Here is a 21,306-nt window from a genome sequence, read left to right on the forward strand (position 1 = left end):
GGGCGGGAGGGCGGGGCCTAGAGTCAGGTGCAGGGGGGGGCCGCCCGGGGGCGGGGCCACCTGGGGACAGGGCGCCCAGCGGCAGGGGCAGGGTGGGGGCAGGGCCAGCCGGGGGCGGGGCCGCGGCTCAGGTGCAGGGCGAGGCCTTCCGTAGGGAGGGCACTCACTGCTAGGGAGGGCACTCACTGCGCGGCCAGCGGCGCCGTGATGGAGTGCTTCATGAGCACGGGCAGCGGCAGCAGCTCGCTGAGCTCCACCGCGGTCTCATCCGCATCCGACCGGACCCGGGGTTCCTCGGGGAGGGAGAAGGCCCGCGGAAGCCCGTGGTGTAGCAGGTGGGCGACAGGAGGCTCTGCTGCAGGACGGCACGCTGCTGTCAAGCCGCGAGGCCAGTCCGGCCGGGCTTCCGCCTACCCTCCTGCCCACGTGGCTGGCCACTCACACATGGCCTCATAGCTGTCCGGGTATTGCTCCAGGCGGTACTGCTCCGCCAGGCCCGTCAGGTAGGCCTGCTCCTGGCCCCAGCGCTGGGCCGCAGCCTCCTCCTCACCAAGGCCAGGGCTGCTCCCGGTAGCCACGCCTTCCTAGAAGGACCAGGCCTCAAGGAACCCGCCCCTTCCTTGCACGGAAGAGGAAAGAAAGGGGAAGGGGGTCTCCCCAACATGCTGCCCCATCCTGGAAGGCCAAAGCCCTCACTGCCCATGCCAGGATGGGAGGAGTGGGGGCGGGTAGAGGCGGCACGGCTTACTCCCCTGACCCTTGACCCCCAACCATGTCCGCCCTGACCTGTGAGCTTGAAGCGTGGCTTGGAGAGAGGTCCTCAGTGTCCCCACTTCTCCCTGGTCCTGAGCAACACAAGTTGGGCAGGAGGGAGTATCAGGGTCAAGTGCATCCTACAAGGTGGCTCCCCCCGAGTCCCCAGGGCCGCAGACTTCTTGCCCTTCCTCCTTGCCCCAAACCCCTCTCGGGCCCACAGGTGCCACCCATGATAGGACAGCCGTGGGGGCCCCACTGACCTGGCTCCTCAGGGATACCGTCTCCCAGAGCCCCAGATGCAGCCACTGCAGAGAGCGAAGCCTGGTCACTCGCCTCCCCACTGCCAGAGCTGACCACGTGACTACAGGAACCATCTGAGGCCCTGTCTGCAGGCCGCTGTGGCTCATGCCCCCCGACAGGGCTCTGTGCTCCCAGGCTGAGGCCTGACTGGGACTCATGGTCAGTGGGGCTCTGGTAGGGCGTGGGTGTATCGGGCTGGTCTTCCCCAGAGAGTGCATCCAGCACCACACGGGACTGAGACACGTGTCCGTGGACGTTCCATCGTGGTCGGGAGGGGGCCACGTCGCACACATTCTCTCCCACCTTGATGCTGGCGTCAGACACGTGTCCGTGGACGTTCCATCGTGGCCGGGAGGGGGCCACGTCGCACACATTCTCTCCCACCTTGATGCTGGCGTCAGACACGTGTCCGTGGACGTTCCATCGTGGCCGGGAGGGGGCCACGTCGCACACATTCTCTCCCACCTTGATGCTGGCGTCAGACACGTGTCCGTGGACGTTCCATCGTGGCCGGGAGGGGGCCACGTCGCACACATTCTCTCCCACCTTGATGCTGGCGTCAGACACGTGTCCGTGGACGTTCCATCGTGGCCGGGAGGGGGCCACGTCGCACACATTCTCTCCCACCTTGATGCTGGCGTCAGACACGTGTCCGTGGACGTTCCATCGTGGCCGGGAGGGGGCCACGTCGCACACATTCTCTCCCACCTTGATGCTGGCGTCAGACACGTGTCCGTGGACGTTCCATCGTGGTCGGGAGGGGGCCACGTCGCACACATTCTCTCCCACCTTGATGCTGGCGTCAGACACGTGTCCGTGGACGTTCCACTGTGGTCGCGAGGGAGCCATCCCAGAAGCATAACCCCCTGCGGGAATGCTGCCCCCTGGCACATGCCCAAGGAGCTGCCCCATGGCCTGGCTACTCCCTTCCTGGGAGGATCTGAGTCTAGGGGTGTGTGAGTGAGGCACAGCCATTGGCCCATCTGGGACACATGTGTTCTCCAGCTGCATGAGACTGTCCTCCCACAACTGCTGCCCCTCATTACTCGAGCCACCTCCTACAGTCTGGAGAGAAGCTGGGGAAGGCAAGGTGACCACAGCCGGCCTCAGGATAGTTCTGAAATCATACTCCTGTGGCCCAGAGGGCTCCGTGCCCGCCACTTCAGACACAGCAGAGGGAGGCAGGTCCGAGCCGATGGTCTGCAGCGCCTCCTCCAGGATGGGGGCCACACCAACGTGCTCAGCCTCTCCAGCCTCCCGGGCTGTGGGCAGGAAGTCTTGGATACCGAGGCCCTCGGAAAATGGCCCCGGCCTGTCCACCCGCTCTGGCTGCGGGCCACAGACCGCCGCCACCAGAGGCCGGGGGAGCTGCGGTGTCTGGGTGCTCGCGCAATCATAAGCAGCCACGTGCCGCCCTGCATACCCAGAGTCACAGGTGCTGCCTCCGGCTAAGTGCTCGGGGCCTGGAGACGAAGCCTGAAACAGAAGTGGGTGTTGGTCCCTCCAGCCATCCGGCTCCGTCCCCCGAGCTCAGTTCTGCAAGCAGCACCAGAGCTCACCAGGTGGGGAAGTGTCGGGACGAGCCAGGCCCAGCACCCACTGTGCCCCCAGGGCAGCGCACACCAGGGCATCCAGCTCACGGAGCCCCCTGCTGCACCCCCGACGCCTGCCCCCAGCCCCTCACCTGGGAGTGTGCACCAGGGAGGACGGCTGGGGCCTCCAAGGACTTCTCGGACACGTCCTTCAGCATCTCCTGAAATTCAACCACCAGGGTGGGCATCCAGCCCACTCAAGCTAACCCCGAGCCTCAGCGCCCTCGCCCACCGCCCACCACCCCCGTGGCGCGGAGACGAGAAGAGGCTCGTGCCGCACTCTCTCGCAGCCTGGGCCTAAGGGAGCCACGGCCCCGTCTGTGTCGTCTGAGGGCAGGACGCTCACGTTCCACTCTTGGCACCTCTGAGCAAAGGATGCGAGTTACCGCCCCTCCCCCAGAACACAGGCCTGTGTGCCACCTCGGGGGCTCCGAGTCCCCCAAAGCCCGGGGGAGGGGCTCCATCGGAAACCACAGGGATACCCGAGTGCGCTTCTCATCTTCTGCGAGGAAACGCAGCCGCGCGCCTGCCAGTCTGTGCCTCTGGATCTTCCACAGCGCCTTCTGCTCTCGACGAGCCGCTTCTGCAGACAACTTGCTGTAATGGTCCACCAGCGCCTGCCTGAAGCCACGCCCAGAGATGTTGCCACAGTCACCCGGTGCTGTCCAGCTGGTGCCCGGGAGGCTAGGATGGCTCACGGCAGAGGCCCTTGGCGGGCAGTCTGCACTGCTGGCACCCTCCCGGGCCAGCAGCTGCTCCCTCCGGCACCCCCACGGCCCCCGTGGGGGCCTCGCCGGGCAGGTCTTTCTGCCCAGAAGACTGGGAGCCCGGGTGGGCAGGCCCCCGCCAGGGCTCAGCAGATGACTGCTGAACAAATGCCAGAATGAGCCCTATGCAGCCGCAGCCGGAAGCAAAAGGCCGGCAGGGGGCCCGGGGGGTGGAAATGAGCCCTACGAGGCCCGAAGCGAAAGGACAGGCAGGGGGCCTGGGCTGCCAGGCCTCTCTTCCCGAGCTGCACAAAAGGTGCCTTCCCGATCTGCCGGTGCCAAATGCAGAGAACTCGGGACAAATCGAGAGGTACACAGCAGCAAAGCCCAAAGCTCCCACGTCGCTCCTGGTGATCTGGGCCCTCTCACCACAAGCACCCGGGTTCAGACCTGGGCTGGCTCATTCCCACCTGGCGGCCCCAGACCAGGGGCACAGCCTTTCTGCTACAAACAGGACAACAACATCCACCCACCCACCCACCCACCCACACACCAGGATCCAGGCGCACACACAGACGCATGCTCCATCACCAGTATCCCAGGTCAGGACCCGAGACAGACGACAAGCAGCAAGTGACAGTGCCCCACAGAGGTGCCGCCGGGAGACACCAGGGACACAGGGGAGGGCAGGACAAGTTAATGGCACCAAAGCAAGATAAGCAGTCAGTTCAGGGGGACATTCTGCGTTCAGACTCCTACTCTCCCTACCTGGGAGATCTTCAAAGGAAAGAGAAGACCATCACAAGACCACCCCAGGAGGATCAGCCCGTGGCGGCCACCTACCTCGCCTTCCTCTCCAGCTGCTCCTCCAGGGCCCTCAGCCTCCTCTCCCTGTCACGGAGCTCTCGGGCATAGCCGAAGTCGCCGTCCGGGTCCTCCTGCCTGGCCGCCCGGCGCCTCTGCACACAGGACCCACACGCGGTCTTGCTGGTCACAGCCAGACTCTGTGGGCCCACACCCACGCTGGCCCCCCCCCCCCCGGCCTACCTCCTGGTCCCTCACAAACTGCTCCTTCAGCCGCTGGAACTGCTCTCGCTTCCGGGCATCCAAGGCCATGCGTTCAGACGTCTGCCGGTCTAGTGGAGATGGGAGAGGCGGTGTTAACTGCAGCGGGGAGGGGGGGGGGATGACAGAACCGCAGGGGGAGGCCCCGAACCCCACGCACCACTGAGCGCTCGCAGGACCCTGGATGCTGCCTCCCGGGCCTGGACGATCAATTCTTGTTTGGCGATTTCCATTCGTAATTCCTGAAAAGAGCCATCTGTAAACACCACATCCTAACTCCCTACCTCCTCCCTCCAGGCCGGCCTGGGGGTGGGGGCTGCGCACACCCAGGCCGGCCCCTCCAGCTGTGAAGGCGCCCCATCCTGCACAGCAACAAGGCGAGGTAGTCTACGCACCCTCAGAGCAATCCGGGGCCGAGACCCCAGGCCTGTGTGTGCCCACCCTGGAGGGCTCCCCGACAGGGAAGGAGGCCCAGCCCCCTCCCCTCCTCCAGCTCTACCCCCTCCACCTCTACTTGCTCTCTCAGGTCTGCCCACCCCACCACCCTCCCATATCTCCCTGTGGCCACCAGACGCCAGGCCACAAAGGGCTCTCCATCAGACCCCTCCCCGGGTACACAAAATACTCAAAAGTTCGGGTCAGTACACCAGCCCCTTCCAAGCAGGGGAGGAGCTCACAGAGGCCACCGAGTACAGGAGCCTCGGGTCCTGCTGTCCTGCAGTCACTGCTCAGCCAGTCCCAGCGAAGACAGGACAGAGCCCCTGCCCCGTGCACCCCCCACCCAGGTACCCTACCCGGACAGAGAACACGAGGGCCAGCCTCACCATGTCCCACGCCCCTCCCCATCAGCCCAAGGCCCTTAGAGGGAAGGAGGGGCAAGGAAAGGCCGGCACCTTCTCCTCCTTGCTGATGGAGCTGTGGCGCGCCACCCTCTCCATGCGCCCCACGTAGATGGCACAGTCCCTCTCCACCTCCTTCAGCTCCTCCGGGGAGAAAATCACCGAGATCCGAGGGACAGGGACGTCGGACCAGCAGAGGTAGTGCTACCAAGAGGGAGAACCTGAGGTGAGCCCAGCGACACACAGACCCACAGCCGGCTCCTGTTTCCGGTGACTCGTGGGGACGGCTCGCTTTCTCAGAAACACCTCTTTCGACCAAGGGGCACAGCTCCAGGGCCATCACAGACGGGCTGTGGGGGGTCTCCGCCCGGGCCAAGGCTGCCCTGCGGCACAGGCCATCCTGCCTCCCAGGAACAACCCTCTGGAAGCTGTGAAGACTGCAATCCCCTCAGCCTCCGTCACTGGGAGGAGCGTGGGCCGTGGACACGGCTCTCACACACCGCGGTCGGCCCAGACGCCACTGCTGGCCGCCCCCGAGGCCCGGCCCTCCCCACGTCCGGGCAGCTCCATTTTCTCTTGGCCCAGCGCAGGAGGGGCCCCGTTAGCCACAGGCTGAGCCTGGCCCCTCCCCAGCCCCATACAGGCAGCCCGCTTGCCTCCCTGCTCAGACAGCAGCAGCAGCCCCGGCGCAGGGCCTCAGCCCCACGGACGACGGGGAAGCTGCTGTCCGGGCCTCCCCTTTGGAGGAGGCAACCCTGGCAACCCCTTCCTCCCCACCCTCCCAGCCAGGACACGACTCCCTGCGGATGTGGCCCAGCCCTGGCCCGCCTGGGGCAGCTCCCTGTGCAGAGGGACAGAGGGAACCCTTGCCCACCGGGGCGGCACCCCCCCACCCCCGTGCACAGAGAGGGAGGAGCCCCCTGCCCCTGAGCCTCTGAATGCCTCGTCTTTCCCTCCTGCCTTTGAACAGAGCTGCTGGTGACACTCGGGGGAAACTGAGGGAGCGGTCACCACAAACTAAGGACAGACGGCCAGGTCTCAGGGGACGGGGAGCAAGAGCACAAGAGGGGGTGGGGGGGCTCACCCGGGGGCAGCAGAGCTTCAGCAGGTTGATGGTCTTCCCGCAGACATACACGTCGTGTGCGATGTGCTTCAGGAACACGGGGACACAGTCCTCCACCTCTTTGGAAATGAGCACGTAGCCGTGGGTCCAGTAAAACTTATCTGGATGTGGGACAGGACACACGGCTGGCCGCTGTCAGGCACCGGCCCTGAGCCACCTGACGGCAGAGGCCCAGCCCAGCAACCCGCAGCCGCCTACCTCTGAAGCCCAGGTACTCGTGGTTCACCTGGATCATGAACTCGCCGTAAGTATCGCGGAAGAGCCCGCTGTAGACCCAGTCGTGAATGAACCTGCCGGGGTGGGGGGCGGTGAGGCGGCGGTCTGCCCGGCGAGCTGCGGTCCCCTCCTCACACCGCCCGCCCCGCACCCAGCAGCTGCCCGACGAGAGGCCGCGGTCACACAGGCGCGTGAACAGAGCGGGGCCGCACCTCGTGTAGGGCTCACAGCTGGTCTGCAGCAGGGACAGCAGCACCGGGTAGTGTTCGTTACTGCAGTTGTCCAGGGCCTCCTGGTACAGGTAGGACAGCAGCCTCACCCCCTGGAGACAGCAGGGGAGGGGGCTCAGCGCACGCCCCACCAAGGGGCCTGCCTTCGGCCGCCTCCCCAGTCCCGGATCCCACAGGGCCACCGCTCAGTTAAGAGCGCACAACTCACGGTCGGGAACTCGGCCCTCGGTCCCCCGCCGCCCACACCACAGAGCTCGGCCAGGTACCTGGACACACGGACGGGCCCGAGTGAGGCCAGGCAAGAGACACACAAGGCCCCTAGGCCCGTGACACCTCAGCAAACGTGTCCCAGGCCCACTTCCGCCGGCCTCCGTGCTCCAGCTGGAAGAGCACCTGTACTTCGAGGACCCACGTTCAGGGTTCCTGCCTGGCCCCTCCCTGGACACCCCGTGCATCTCCACCTCCTCGCCAGGCCCGGGGGGGACTCAGAGCTGCCCGGGCTCCACGACCCCTCCCCTACACTTGCAGCACCCCCACTGCCTCGCCCCGGCGGCCACCCCTCTAGCCTGGATGACTGGCGGGACCCCTCCCGGCTCCCTCACCCTGTCTGCCCTGCAGCAGTCTGTGCTCCACAGGACACCCTCCAGGTGCCCCCAGACTCCTGCCTCCCTCACTGCACCCCGCCTCCAACCCTGCTTCCTGGAAGGCTTCCTCTCCCACCGAACCTCCCCCTCAGCACCCCTAGGCCCTTATGTTCCCTTCTCCAGACGGCACCTGCCACTGACACTCTGCCTGGTGCTTGCCAGCTGGCCCCCGAGTGCCAGGAGCCAGGTCTGCAGGAACCCCGTGTGCCCTTCAGGCAGGAGCCCCCGGCCCTAGACAGGGCCTGCCGTGGCGAGCCACCAACAGATACACAGCACGTGGCACCCGGTGACACAGTACCCAGTGCATGCACCTGGGCGAGGGCCGTCCAGACACGGACCGGGAGGGCTGTTCGCAAAGCCAGTCCCCCACCTGCCCCCACGCTCAGCCGCCGTGCTGAGGCTCACCTGAGCTGCCGGCCCAGTTTCTTGAAGAGAAAGCCGATGGTGAGGAGGCTCAGGGTGGGTGGAGTGGAGAGAACGCAAGCCCGGTAATACTGTAGGTACCTCCTCAGGCCGCTGGTGAAGGCCTGTTGGGCAAGGAGGCTGGGAGGAGGGTGGCCAGGCCCCTGGACGTGGCCGCCAAGCTCAGAACGTGAAAGGACGCACTGGGGCCGGGAAAGGCTCGCCTTCCATCCCCCAAGCCTGCAGCTCCACGTTCCAAGGAACAGGCACCTATGGGTCATGCCCAGACACCCCAGCCGCGCCAGGAAACCCCACGGGGACGCAGGTGCCACCTCGAGAGGGTTTCTGGCTGCTCAAACCACTAGGGTGGTGGCAGCACACGCGTCCTGGGCCCTGGGCCCTGGCCCTAGCTCAGCAGCCGTCTTCACAGGAGGTCTGCATGGAACGCTCTGGAACAAGAGTCAGTCCACCCACCCGTCACGTCCCACAGCCCCCACGCAGTCCCTCCTGTCTTCGTCAGTTTCCTTCTTACTGCCACGGGCCCAGCCTGCGCCGTCTAAAACCCGAGCCTCATCGCATCACCCAGTAACACTGCTGCAGGGCCCCACGTGAAGGAACCCGTGCGGCCCGGCCCCCGTGGGCCCCAGCGCTCTGCCTCCTTGGCTCAGCCTCCCCGTTGCTCTTCACTCAGTTCTCCCCAGACGCCCTGCTCCCCTGCTCCGTCTGGATGCCTGCTGTCCCCGGGCAGGGGGGAGCTCTGCCCAGCCTGGAGGCGGCCCGGTCGGCCCCGGCTCCTAGAACTTCGCCTCAAGGGAGGACCTTGTGTCAGTCATTGGGCGACTCCTTGAGGACCGGCGGGGACCAGGCAGCATGTACCCACCCCAAACAGCTCAGGCCCCCCAAATGCTGGCCATACCTCTAGCCCATGGCCCACAGTTAAGTGACAGATGAGCTGAAACATAATCACTGGGGACCCCGTTCCTCAAGAGTCACTACCGGGTTTCAGGCATTACCAAGGGAGGCACGAGGTTTGGTCTCAGTGCTCCCGGGGCAGAATCTGTGAGGCTCTCTCCCAGAATTTGTCATAGCTGTCAGGACGGTCTGACAGCCATGAGACTCAGGCCTGTACCTGGAGCACGAGGCCCTTGCTGCATGAAGAGTCCAGTAGAGGCTGCAGGGAGAACTGGCTCAGGCGTGCGTAGTGTGTCCCACACTCAGCCACCTCTGACAGCAGGCTGCTGATGCTCTCGGGGGACGCTCCCGACACGTGGACACCCCGCCTCACCATGAAGGTCTGAGCTGGCTGGACAGCGCAGAGCAGAGGAGAGGCTACTGAGGTCGGGCACCACGTCCCCTTGCACCCACGCACCCAGCCACAGCGCTGCCCGGCGTCCCCGGACCGGGTGCCCCAAACCAACACACCAAAAGTAAGAGCCGAAAGCCAAGAGCAGACGGTCAGAAAGCACAGCCCTCTGTCCCACCCCGAGTACTGAACACACGCAGAAACACAACAGCATCCTTCCTCACCGACCACACTGAGAAAGACGACGTGTCCAGGAGGTCAAGCCAACCGTGGACAAGGGTGTGGGGACACGAGTGACCTCCCACACTCCCCGAGAGGCCCACACAACAATGTCCTCGGGGGCAGAAGCTTTAAAACAGTGCTTGCCGTTCAATCTAATGACTGACTCCGAGGGACGTGTCCCAAGGAAATGATGGATGGTTGCTGCTGAGCTGCGCCCTGCAATGACAGTGAGAGCCACAGAGGCCAGCCCCCCTCAGCACTGGCACCTGGCGGGCAGCGGAAGGGCAACAAGCCAGCCGGCGGCCCACACCCGAGTGAAGGCATCATTCCCACCAACCCAGGACCTCCCAGCAGGTTAAGGTGGTAAATGTTTTGTGTATCTTATCACAGTTTAAAGAAATCAATGACAACAAACCACCCTCCCAACTACAGAAAAGCCCAGGACCAGATGATTCTACCAAACAAAGAACTGACACTATTCTCAAACTCTTCCAAAAACTGAAGAGAGGGGAATGCTTCCTAATTCTAAGCAGCCAGTACTACCCTGCTTCCAAAGAAAGATAAAGACAGTACAAGGAGGGAAACTACAGGCCAACATCCCTTGTGAGCAGAAATGCCAACATCTTGGATAAAATACTAACAAATCAAATCCAGCACCATATTAATACGTGGTTCAACCTATAAAAATCCATCAATTAGGTCTTTGCTGAGGGTCACACTGAGCTGTGAGCTGCTTCAGAGCTATCTTTAGAAGTCAGCCCCGTGGCAGAAAACATCAAGACCCAAGATCAAGAACTACCAGTCTGCCCCTACCTTTTTAAGTTTATTTATCGGGGGCGGGGGAATGGAGGGAGACAGAATCTCAAGCAGGCTCCGTGCTGTCAGCACAGAGCCCGATACAGGGATCACACCCAAGAACCGTGAGATCATGACCTGAGCTGAAACCAGGAGTCAGGCACTTAACCGACTGAGCCACCCAGGTGCCCCCCCATTCCCCTGACTGCCCTTTTTGACAGCTGCTTTCCCCAACCAGAACCAGACCAGGAACCGTGGGCAGAACTATCTGGATTTCATGACTGCTGGCGGAAGTGATGTCTGTGGTCAGATGGTGACAAGTCTCTCTGTCCCTGTCCCGGGTGTCAGCCCAGGACGATCACCGGGCAGAAGGCATGTTTCCTGGGAAGATTGGAACTGGCACCACCCACCTCTCCTCCATCTACCTCCCAGGGTGGTGAAGGGGCACCTGTGTACGTGGTGACTCCCACCCTGGGATCCTGAATCATGGCTTAAGTAACAACAAATACTCGTTAAAGAAGTGAAGTGAAAAAAAAAAAACAAAAAAAACAATCAATGCAATAGGCTGCATTAAAAGAAAAAAAAAAATACGATTATCTCAATTGATATAAAAAAAGTGTTTGACAAAATCCAACACACTCTCATGATGAACACACTCAGTAAATTAGGAAATATAGGGAACTTCCTCAACACAGTAAAGCCCACGTACAGAAACCCCCACAGCTGACAGCACACTCAACGATGGCAAGTTTTTTCCCCCAGGACAAGGCAAGTGGCAAGGATGCCTGCTTTCGCCACTTCTGTTTAAAATAGCACTGGAAGTCCCAGCCAGAGCAATGAGGCAAGAGAAAGAAATAAAAGGTATCCAAGCTGGAAAGGAAGAAGTTATCTATTTGCAGAGAATAGGACCTTTAAAAAAAACTCTTTTAATTAAAAAAAAAAAAATTCTTTTTTAATGTTTGTTTCTTTTTGAGAGAGAGAGAGACAGAGTGCAAGTGGGGGCAGGCCAGACAGAGAGGGAGACACAGAACCCGAAGCGGGCTCCAGGGTCTGAGCCGTCGGCACAGAGCCCGTCGCGGGGCTTGAACCCACAAACTGTGAGATCATGACCTGAGCTGAAGTCAGACACTTAGCCAACTGAGCCACCCAGGCACCCCAATGATGGGATCTCATATACGGGGAACCCTAAAGAACTCCAACCCTGACACGCAAAACACATCAGAACTAATGAACGTATTCAGCAAAGTGGCAGTCTACAAAACCAGTTACTTCTATATACTAGCAATGAAACATCTGGGGTGTCTGGGTGGCTCAGTCGGTTAAACGTCTGACTCTTGATTTCGGCTCAGGTCATGACCTCGCAGTGAGTTTGAGCCCTGTGTCAGGCTCTGTGCTGCCAGCATGGAGCCTGCTTGGGATTCTCTCTCCCTCTCTCTCTGTCCCACCCCTGCTCTCCTGCTGTAAGTAAATAAATACACACTTAAGAAAAAAAAAAAAAGATACAGAAAGGCTGGATACCGTAAGTCTGCAGAATAACGTGTACAAAAGGCTTGATGTTTGTAAATACATTTGTTTACTCTACAAGTGCTCGGCAAGAGGCAAAAAGGATGCCCTAGGCCCCGCCCACCAGCAAGGAGCTGCCAAGAGCCCTGGGTAAAGCCAACGACAAGGTCTCCGAACGGCATGGCCCCCTCCTGCCGGGCAGGTGCTCCTGGAGGCTGAGTCTGCACCTATCTGAGCCCAGGGAAGGCTCAGAGGGCCCCTTGACACTTCTTAAGGCTAGGCAGGGAAATGGGGGGCACACTTCTACTGTTTCACCACTAGCAATAAACGTCTCACTTTTGTTCAGTTTTACAAGGATGTTAATAAAGAAACACTGTTTAGGACTGAAAAGAGAAGACGGTCTCCATGATCTCCGGGCAGGCCACGGAGCCGGCTTCCAGCCACCCCCAGCACCCAAAGGTTCGCACATGAGGCCGCCTGCTTCCTGCAGGGGCCCCCTTCTACCCCGTAGAGTGCCAGGCGGACGGCAGGCCGTCGACACCATGTTGGTGCGGTCGCGGCGTGCCGGCGCGCCCTTACCTGGCAGAGGGAGAATGTGGTAGACACGACCCCGATCAGGACATTCAGTGCGTCTTTCACCAGTTCGCACTCCTTCACCAGGACGGGCTGCGGGGCCTGCAGGAGGCCCCCGCCCAGCACCTGTAGCTCCCCTTGGCGGAGCCTGCAGAACCTGTCGAAGGTGTCCCTTCCCGCCTCGGTGAGGTAGGGCTCCTCCTTGTGGCCGGGGGGGCTGTGGGGGAGACGGAGGAGGGGGCACTGAGCAGGCGAGGCGACACGCGCACCTTAGCTGCACGAACAGAAGGCAGGAGAGAGGGGGACTCCCAACAGTAAGACCGGGTGTGAAACCCAAGCAGCAGCAAACGCCCCCACCCGCCCGGTGCCCAAGGGGCACCCGGAGGCCCTCAGGGTGACAGTCACAAGGTATCTGCATGTTAAGAATAAGCACAATGTTCACGGCAGCATTATTCACACCCCAAGTGTCCACGGACAGATGAACGGATTAACAAAACATGGCCTGTCCATAAAATGGGGACCATCCGGACTTGGAAAGGACACTGTGACAGACACTACACATGGAGGAACCCTGAAGACACCCCGCTAAGTTGCCTGATCCAGGTACAAAACTGTATCCTTAAAATGCTTAAGATGGCAAATTTCACGTCATGTACACTTTGCCCCCCCGGGGAAAGGAGTGAAAGAGAGCTTGCTGAACGCGCCAGGAGGCCGGCAGGGGGAGCTCGTGGTCCCCACCACTCCGGGTCAGGGACTCCGGGCAGCATCTCCCCGGCAGGAGGTGCGGCCAGGCTTCCCACAGGCTTCCTCCTGGGAGGGTGCAGAGCCCAGAGCAGCTGGAGACAGCGAGAGCCCCCTGCCGGCCCCCGGAACGTGTCATCGAGGTTTCCTTTATTCCGTTCCTCAGAGCAAGTCTCACAAACTTTCAGGACATAACAGGTACGTTGGGCCTCGCAGAGGGCGCCTCTGGGCACCAGCAGCTCTGCCTCCACAGGGTCCTTCGCCGGGAACTCACAGACGGTGTCTACACAGCACAGCCATATCGTTCAGAAGCAGCCAAAAAAACCCCAGTATTGCTTTTTAAATATTCCTTTGAGAACTCTCAACCCTTACTGAAAAGCATGAAAGCCTGGTTTTTAAGATCCACCGAAAGAGGCATTTCTTAATAAAGGGAGCTCAGGGAATACAGACCCTTTTAAAACTCTTCTCTTTTTTAATACCTAACCAGCTCTTTCCTCCTCCTCTGCAAAAAAAAAAAAAAAGTAATTTTAGGTCTAGCATATCAAAAACATATCAGAAAGAGGATCATTTATTCTTCAAAGACAAAAATCATTTCCTGTGGGGGAAGAGCTCCAAGCTACGGGACATTCCCACATCAGCCACGTGTCTGACCACCAGCACGTTTTGATCCCGTCAGGAGGGATATACAAGGTCAGGAACAACACATCTTAGAAGCTGTTAAAGTACAAATGCGTTTTAATCGACAACGCACCATAAACGGATTCTGCCCTCGTTCAGCAAGTATCGGGGAGCAGCCAGGTGGACAAGCCCTCAGGGGCCGGTGCTGCAAAGGAAACAAGGAAGCACCGACTCGGAACCCAGGGCCAGGGAGGGAACAAGGGGCCCTGGGAGCGGCGAGAAAAGGGGAAAGCGTGAGTGGGGCCGGGGGCCGGGAGGACTCCACGGGAGGGCTGGCCCTCGCTCCACCCCAGGGGCAGCCACCCGGCGTGGCAGACAGAGCAACGAGGTGCCGGCAGTAGCACGAGCTGCGTGGAGGCGAGAGGGAGGGGCAGGAGGAAGCAGAGAGGCCAGTCCCGAGGCGTCCAGATGGGCAGGTGGGGTGTGGCCAGACCAAGGACATCAGCCCTCACCTCCCAGGGGAAAGAAAAGCCCGAGGAAAGGAAAAACCTCTCAAGTTTCGAAGTCCTTCCAAACGCTGCTCCAGGGAGTCCCTCGGGGCAGGTGTGTGCACGTCTCCCACACCCCCGGCTGCTTCTGCCCCCGCCCTTCCAGGGCCGACCCCAGCACCACCGTGGCCACATGCGCCCCCTTTGGGGATTCAGAGCCGAGGGAGAAAAGCGCGTGAAGGAAAACCTATCCCCACAGGGAACTCAGCCCTTAACATAAAGAAACCGTTGCGCCCAGAACGGGTGGCGGCCACAGAGGAACGGCAGAGAAGCCCGGCAGCAGGGAAGGCGGCCCGGTGCCGGAGCTGGTGGCAGGGTGAGGCACAGAGGAGAGGTCCTCCGGGGTCTCAGTGGACGGGTCACGGCCCTAGGGCTGTCGGGGGACAGAGGTCACGGTCCTAGGGCTGTGGAGGGGACGGGGCCACGGTCCTAGGGCTGTGGGGGGACAGAGGTCACGGTCCTAAGGCTGTGGGGGGACAGAGGTCACGGTCCTAGGGCTTTGGAGGGGACAGAGAGCACCATCCTAAGGCTGTGGGGGGACAGAGGTCACAGTCCTAAGGCTGTGGGGGGACAGAGGTCACAGTCCTAAGGCTGTGGGGGGACAGAGGTCACGGTCCTAGGGCTGTGGAGGGGATAGGGGCCACGGCTAGGGCTGTGGGGGTACAGCTGTCACAGTCCTAGGGCTGTGGGGGGACAGAGGTCACAGTCCTAGGGTTGTGGGGGGACAGACGTTACGGTCCTAGGGCTGTGGGGGGACAGACGTCACGGTCCTAGGGCTGTGGAGGGGACAGAGGCCACGGTCCTAAGGCTGTGGGGGGACAGAGGTCACGGTCCTAGGGCTGTCGGGGGACTGGCGGCTCTGTCTCTGGAGGGATAGCACCTTCCCTAGTGCCCACTAGTCTGAACTCAGGGTAGGAAACTAGCTGGTGCCCAGGAACCAAACTGAAACAAGCACCAGAGATTTACCAAATGAGTTTGAGCAGAAGACCTCCAGGGTCAGAAGGTCAGGGGGTCAGGGGATCAGCGGTCGGGGGGTCAGGTTCCCACCAGAACAGGTGAATGTGGGGCCCACAACTAGCCGAAGCGTGGCCTGAAGGTCTCCCTGGAGAAGCCACCCATGGTGCGCTGAGAGGACAGACTCTTGTCCTGGGGGCTCGGCCAGTCATCCTCACAGGGAAGACCACTGTGGTCAGCGGCCTTTGGGGGACACCAAGGAGATTAAGTGCATTCAGAACAGGGGCGTGGACAGAGTGATCTCCTAAACGGTGACCTAGGAAAGTAGGATAAATGAGATACCACCAAGCAAATGTTTACAAAAGAAAGTGCTAGCTTCTCGGCCCAGTCTTGACACACGTGAAGGGTTAGCAGCCACATTTAGACTCGCTGTGCGCGCACAAGACAGGCCTGAAGCCCTAACAGGAGGTTACAGGACAGGAAAGACCACACGACCACTAACCCCAGTGGCGCTGAGGGAAGCAGGGAGCTGGCCATCCCTGGAGGAATTGCCTGCGGAGGGACAGATGGCTGCCCAGCAGGAGCCACGCCTGAGCACAACCAGCACCTAAGTGCCCATCCGCAAGCCTGCGGCCATGCTCGGGAGACCCCGCCAGAGCCCAGGGCCGCATCAGAAGGCACTCGATGCCCTGCTAGCCCTGACTCTTCCCCTCACTGCTCCCCAAACTGGCAGACTACAGAACTGCCAGCAGATGACATGGGAAGAGAAGGTTCCAGGAGTAACTACTGGGAAATGTGTGTCCTCTGTCCCCATCCTGGGAGGACGCGGGAGAGGTCCTGAGTGCAGAGGCCTCTGGACCAGTCGAACCCAGGGACGGAGATGCTGGCCCCAGTCAAGGCAGCACTGTGTGACCGGAACTTATCAGCCAGACAGCAGCACCGTCAGCCCCAGATGTGAAGACCCGTGCACACGAAGAACGCCCCCTCACCGGCACCCTGTGCCTAGGGAGCACCTCTCCCTGACCCTGACCACATAGCCCGCCAGGCTGCCCTTGACACCTCTGGCCGGGAGCCCTCACGGTAAGGACGTAACTCAGCTGCCAACGGACTGTCTGAATTGGAGAAGTCACTGGCACAGGGCAACCTCTGTGGGGCCGGCAGGTGCTTCCCCTCGGCATCTTTCTCACCTCCCGTGACTCGGGCAATTCCATAAAGTAGCCTGACTGAAACTGCCAGGCTCCTGATCCCATCGGAGCCAGGCTACAAAGCCATGCTCACACGTGGGGGGGGGGGGGGGGGGGGGGGTGCATTTCCCGGTTAAAAGCACACGTACCATCCGACTTGTTCCCAGCACCTCCGCTTGCTGGCCTCGTAGGTGAGCACAGCATCCCACAGGTCGATGTCCGGGGTCATGCCTGGTTCAGACTGGGAGTCAGGAGTCAAGTTAGATGCTGACTGGAACCCTTCATCCTCCGACTGATCCACACTCTGAGGAACCTGGAGGCCACAGGGAAGAAGGAAACACCACGTATGCCTTTGGGTCTAATTTCAGCCAAGTGTGATCAGAATTCCAGGACTTTTCCATACACTTCCAGTTACTAATTACAAGAAGCACCTAGCGGAATATCTCCTCTATTTCTCCCAAGCACGTAGGTACTACACAACATTTTCACTACCACTGAACCATTTAAGGAATTAAACAGATTATCAATTTCCAGGGATGCCTGGGTGGCTCATTCGGTTAAGAATCTGACTTTAGCTCAGGTCATGGTCTCATGGTTCTGGAGTTTGAGCCCTGCGTCAGGCTCGGTGCTGACAGCGTGGAGCCCACTTTGGATCCTCTGTTCCTCCCCTATACGCGCTCTCTCAAAAATAAATAAACGTTGGAGAGAGACAGAGCATGAGCAGGGGAGGGGCAAAGAGAGAGGGAGACAGAATCCGAAGCAGGCTCCAGGCTCCGAGCTGTCAGCACAGAGCCCAACACGGGGCTCGAACCCACGAACCAGGAGATCATGACCTGAGCTGAAGTCGGACGCTTAACTGACTGAGCCACCCAGGTGCCCCCAAAATAAGTAAACATTTAAAAAACAGTATCAATTTCCAATTTAATAAGACATATAAGTGTCAACGTAACTTACGATAGAATTTTTCATGAAATGCTTCTGATCTGGAAATTCCATTTTGGGGAACCCAGGGAAAAAAAATCACAGTGGACACAAGAAAACGTATGCACGCCAAGATGTTCATGATAGTGAGAATTTCTTGTATCAGGGGAATAACAGTAATGACAGCACATCCACCAGCAACAGAAAACCACAAAACATAAAGGCCAACAATGATTTACTTAATAACGTAGGAAACATCCCACATTGTAGGTGAAAAATACTGCACGTGTAGTACAAACCAGTATTTTGTTCCACGTGGCTACCGAGTGCTCCATGTGGCTGGCACAAGGAGGGACTGACCTGGTTACTTTCTTGTAATTAACCTAAGTGTAACTAGCAACTCTGGAGAACAGAGGAAGCGACCTCCCGCCTCACCTCTTAACAGAGGACTCACAGCCTGCTGCTCGGGTCCGCAGGTGGGCAGAGGTGTCCTTGCCCGCGAAGCGGAAGCCCACTCCAGCAGCCCCGCCTCACCACGGCTCAGCCACCAAGTGACCGGGACGGGAGAACTCTCCTACCTTTACCATGACCCAGGGAAGGTCAAAAGAGGCATTTCCAAATGCCCTGGGAGCTGGAGGCAGGACAGCAAACACTCTACCTTAATGGCTAGTCCAGAGAGGTCTGCGCTGTCAGGCATCGGGGGCAGGTCCAGCCGGACATCCATGTCGTATGTGCGGCTGTGCACGAGGGCACCGAAAAGCGAGACCCGGGTGTCTCTCTCAAACCTGTCGCTGCAAGGGTCACCGTATGAGAAGAGCCCAACGGTGGGCAGGCCAGTGCCTGGTGCCGCCTCCATCACCTGAAGCGCTTTCCGGACCATGTCCTGACATAAGTACTCCTCTCTGGAGATCAAAGACTGAACGTCCATCTCAAACACACTCAGGTCGTAGCAGTCGTAGCCGCTGTAGGGCACGTTTCTCCCAACATGCTTGTTGTTAAAGAAGTAGTCCCGCTTGCGCCGCAGAACCTGAGGGGGCCCGCTGCCCGCCAGCCGGACCAGGAGGTCCAAAACAGACGCCACCTCCGTCAGCGGACAGCCGGGGGCTGCTTGGAGCTCCTCCACCAGCTCCTCCAAACGGTCAGCCTCGGGGCCCAGACCGCCTGCTCTCAGGTCGAAGGACAGCAGGAGGACCTTGTTCTTCACCGGGAGTTTCGAGAGGTCGGCCTGCAACTTGTGAGTCTCCTCTTGAAACAGATTTGTGAAAAGAGCGTTGTAGGCCACCCTCTTGAGGCCCTGCTTGGCCCTCTTGCGGCTCACGCCGCGCTGGCCCAGACGGGCCTTCGCCGCGGGCAGGAGGGCCTCGCACAGGTCGTCGAACAGCTGGGGGACGCTGGCCATGGCCCCGGGGTCGCAGCTCCAGGCCCTGGGGCGGGAAAGCCTCCCAGCCGCGGGAGAGGCTCAGACGGGGCTGAACGCCAGGCGGCCCCCTAAACCCACACCCAGAGGCTCACAACTTGCACTCCCAGGCTCCTGCGCTCCGCGGGCCCGCCGCCCCCCCCCCCCGCCGCCCGCAGCTCGGCAGCGCTCCCGTCCAGCAGCCTTCAACCTTTGGGGGGTCACGGAAGCGTGACAAAGCCCAAGAGCCTGCGCCTGGGCCGGGCACAGGGCACGCGGCCGGCTTCGCACGCCCTGCCGGCGTCCCAGAGGGGCGGAGCGGGCGTGGGGCTGGCGGCGGGCAGCGTCCCCGCACGGGGCTCACCCCGCTAACCGACCGCGGTTCCAGCTCCCGCCACCGCCGCCCCCCGCGCGGCGTCACTGCCCCGCGACCCCGCAGGCGCGCTGGAGCCGGCGCGCCGGAATTGCGTCACCGGGAGGGGCGGGGCAGACCCGGAGGTCGCGGCGGGCAGGGCACTTCCGGCCGGGAGCCCGGCGGCCCAGGTGGGGAAACTGAGGCCCACCGCGGGCTAGATAAAGGAGGCGGAGTCAGGTTGGGAAGGTGAAAATGAGCCAGGGGGAGGGCTCGGCCCTGCCGGAGGGGAGGCTGGGACGGGAGTGTCCCCCGAACCCCGCTGGGGGCTCCGCGTGGGAGGGACTCTGGCCCGCCGCGAGGTTTGCGTCTGGGTGGACACCCCCCCGCCCTGCGGCCCGGCCGACGAGACGCCTCTGCGCCCCGCTTCTCTCCAGTGCGCTTTGGCTCAGACCCGGCCAGCTTCCCAGCCCCCGCCCCCCGCGAAGCCCCGTTCCTCTGTGGGCTCGCCTGGGGTCTGCCGTAGCCCGCTTGGTCCGGACTGCACTCTCCACTCTTCCCGAAGAAACCCATTTTTGCTGGCAAAATAACTTTCATTTTTAAGGTTAACGTTGCTCGGTGACCTGGAGTCCCGACGGGAAACCCGGCAACTAGCTCGGAGCCGGCGAGCGGACGGGCGAGAACCTGTCCGGTTCGCAGCTGCCAGAGCGCCCGGCTTTGTCGCCCACCCTGGAGCTGGAGGGCGAGTTTGCTCGGCGCTCGGTGTGTGAGTGCCAGGTTACCCTCGGCGTCTGTGTGATGGCCGTGGGTCAGCCTCCTCAGAACTAGAAGGTTCGGGAAGCTGTTTGATGGGGGTATGGGGCCCACGGCTAGGAAGGAATTCCCCAGACTTCTTTGGTGCAAAAAGGTGGCTTTACTAAAGCACGAGGACAGGACCCCTGGGCAGGAGGAGCTGGGCTGGACTGGTTATATACTATGGACTTGCGCGAGGTAAAGGCAACAGAGAGTTTTCCAGAAGGACTTTGATATGCCAAAGAGAACTCCTAAGATACTGGAGACCTCCCTATTGTCGGGCTACGGTTGTTTTCTTCTAGTAAGGTATTAACATTAGGACAGTATGGGGTTCCTGGAGAAATGTTATACTCTGCATTTGTCAACGGGCGGCAGGTAATAAATTTAATGTTATTTACCGTTTCCTTCTTGCCTTTGTTCCCACATCACATGGAGGGGAGGGTAGCGTTGGAGCTCCAGGAAACTGAGTCCACAGTTTTCTGCAGATGAGACTATTGATGAGATTGCCTTTTTCTTGTAATTTACTAAGACATTTGTAAACTTCTGGAGACTCTCAGTGTGACCATTTGTTTTCTGTCCTCTCCTTTGTCCTTGGGCAGCGGGAGTGCCTGAGGAACGTCACATGTACCCCACCTGGGGGAGGGTTGTGGGGTGTCAGCTTGCCTTCTCCCTCATCATGTTTGCTCTGAAAACCTCCAAGAAATGGGAGCCCAGACATCACACTCCTTTGAGGACGTCCCCCCTTTCTGGGACCCCAGCCAGTTGTATGTTTAAAAACTACGGTGACTTCTCCTGTGGTTCTAACCAAACAGACCCATGGAACCAAAAGTAATTTAGAACGTCAGGGGCCATTGTGAGGAACTTTCGATCTCCCCTAACTTACTTTTTTCAAAACCGGACAGCCATGGCTCTAAAATTGTCAAAACTGAGGCGCCTAGGTGGCTCAGTCAGTTGGGCGTCAGACTTCGGCTCGGGTCATGACCTCACACTCCGTGAGTTCGAGCCCCACGTGGGGCTCTGTGCTGACAGCTCGGAACCTGGAGCCTGTTTTGGATTCTGTGTCTCCCTCTTTCTCTCTCCTCCCCTGCTCATGCTCTCTCTCTTCTCAAAGATAGCTAAACGTTAAAAAAAAAAAAAAAAAATTTTTTTTTTTAATTGTCAAAACTGATTAAAAGGGCAGGGGAGCGGGGGCAGGGGCCTGGCTGGATCAGTCAGTACGGCATGCAATCCTTGATCTCGAGAGTCGTGGGTTCGAGTCCCATGTTGGGCATAGAGATTACTTCAAAAATTAAATAAAAAACAACAAAAAACTGAATGGGATGCCTACTTTGACTGGAATTTTGAAGCTTCAAAATGTTGCCAGGAATCTAAAATTGCCTGCCTGCAAAATACAATTTCTAGACTGAGGCAAGCAGACAAAAAAGCTTCCGAGCCTCTTTTTCCACTGCCCTGTCTTCTGTTTCAGGACAAGAGGCAGCCGCCTTATCCCACCTCCTGCACACTCGGTTTCCCTATTCTGATTATCTCAGC

General features: G+C 60.1%; 1 protein-coding gene across 4 annotated transcripts in view; it reads right to left on the bottom strand.

Annotated features, from left to right (window-relative positions):
• TUBGCP6 (tubulin gamma complex associated protein 6) overlaps nt 1-20,226 on the bottom strand; it is a 22,341-nt gene extending 2,115 nt beyond the window's left edge. For 3 of the 4 annotated variants that reach the window (XM_042993603.1, XM_042993605.1, XM_042993606.1), the window contains exons 1-19: nt 17,895-18,776; nt 16,465-16,628; nt 12,277-12,487; nt 9,004-9,177; nt 7,878-7,999; nt 7,037-7,094; nt 6,811-6,920; nt 6,581-6,672; nt 6,344-6,483; nt 5,314-5,463; nt 4,581-4,662; nt 4,403-4,491; nt 4,199-4,314; nt 3,131-3,269; nt 2,741-2,809; nt 1,017-2,532; nt 787-845; nt 443-584; nt 187-355 (exon numbers count right to left, since the gene is read on the bottom strand). In XM_042993603.1, coding sequence (XP_042849537.1) covers nt 187-355; nt 443-584; nt 787-845; nt 1,017-2,532; nt 2,741-2,809; nt 3,131-3,269; nt 4,199-4,314; nt 4,403-4,491; nt 4,581-4,662; nt 5,314-5,463; nt 6,344-6,483; nt 6,581-6,672; nt 6,811-6,920; nt 7,037-7,094; nt 7,878-7,999; nt 9,004-9,177; nt 12,277-12,487; nt 16,465-16,628; nt 17,895-18,635 — 4,343 coding nt within the window. In that variant the 5' untranslated portion in view covers nt 18,636-18,776. Of the gene's footprint in view, nt 1-186; nt 356-442; nt 585-786; nt 846-1,016; nt 2,533-2,740; nt 2,810-3,130; nt 3,270-4,198; nt 4,315-4,402; nt 4,492-4,580; nt 4,663-5,313; nt 5,464-6,343; nt 6,484-6,580; nt 6,673-6,810; nt 6,921-7,036; nt 7,095-7,877; nt 8,000-9,003; nt 9,178-12,276; nt 12,488-16,464; nt 16,629-17,894; nt 18,777-20,174 lie in introns of those variants that run through there. The other variant, XM_042993604.1, reaches the window with a different exon arrangement.
• Between the last annotated feature and the right edge of the window lie 1,080 nt (nt 20,227-21,306).

This window comes from Panthera tigris, chromosome B4, assembly GCF_018350195.1.
Source record: "Panthera tigris isolate Pti1 chromosome B4, P.tigris_Pti1_mat1.1, whole genome shotgun sequence".
Lineage (NCBI taxonomy): Eukaryota > Metazoa > Chordata > Mammalia > Carnivora > Felidae > Panthera > Panthera tigris.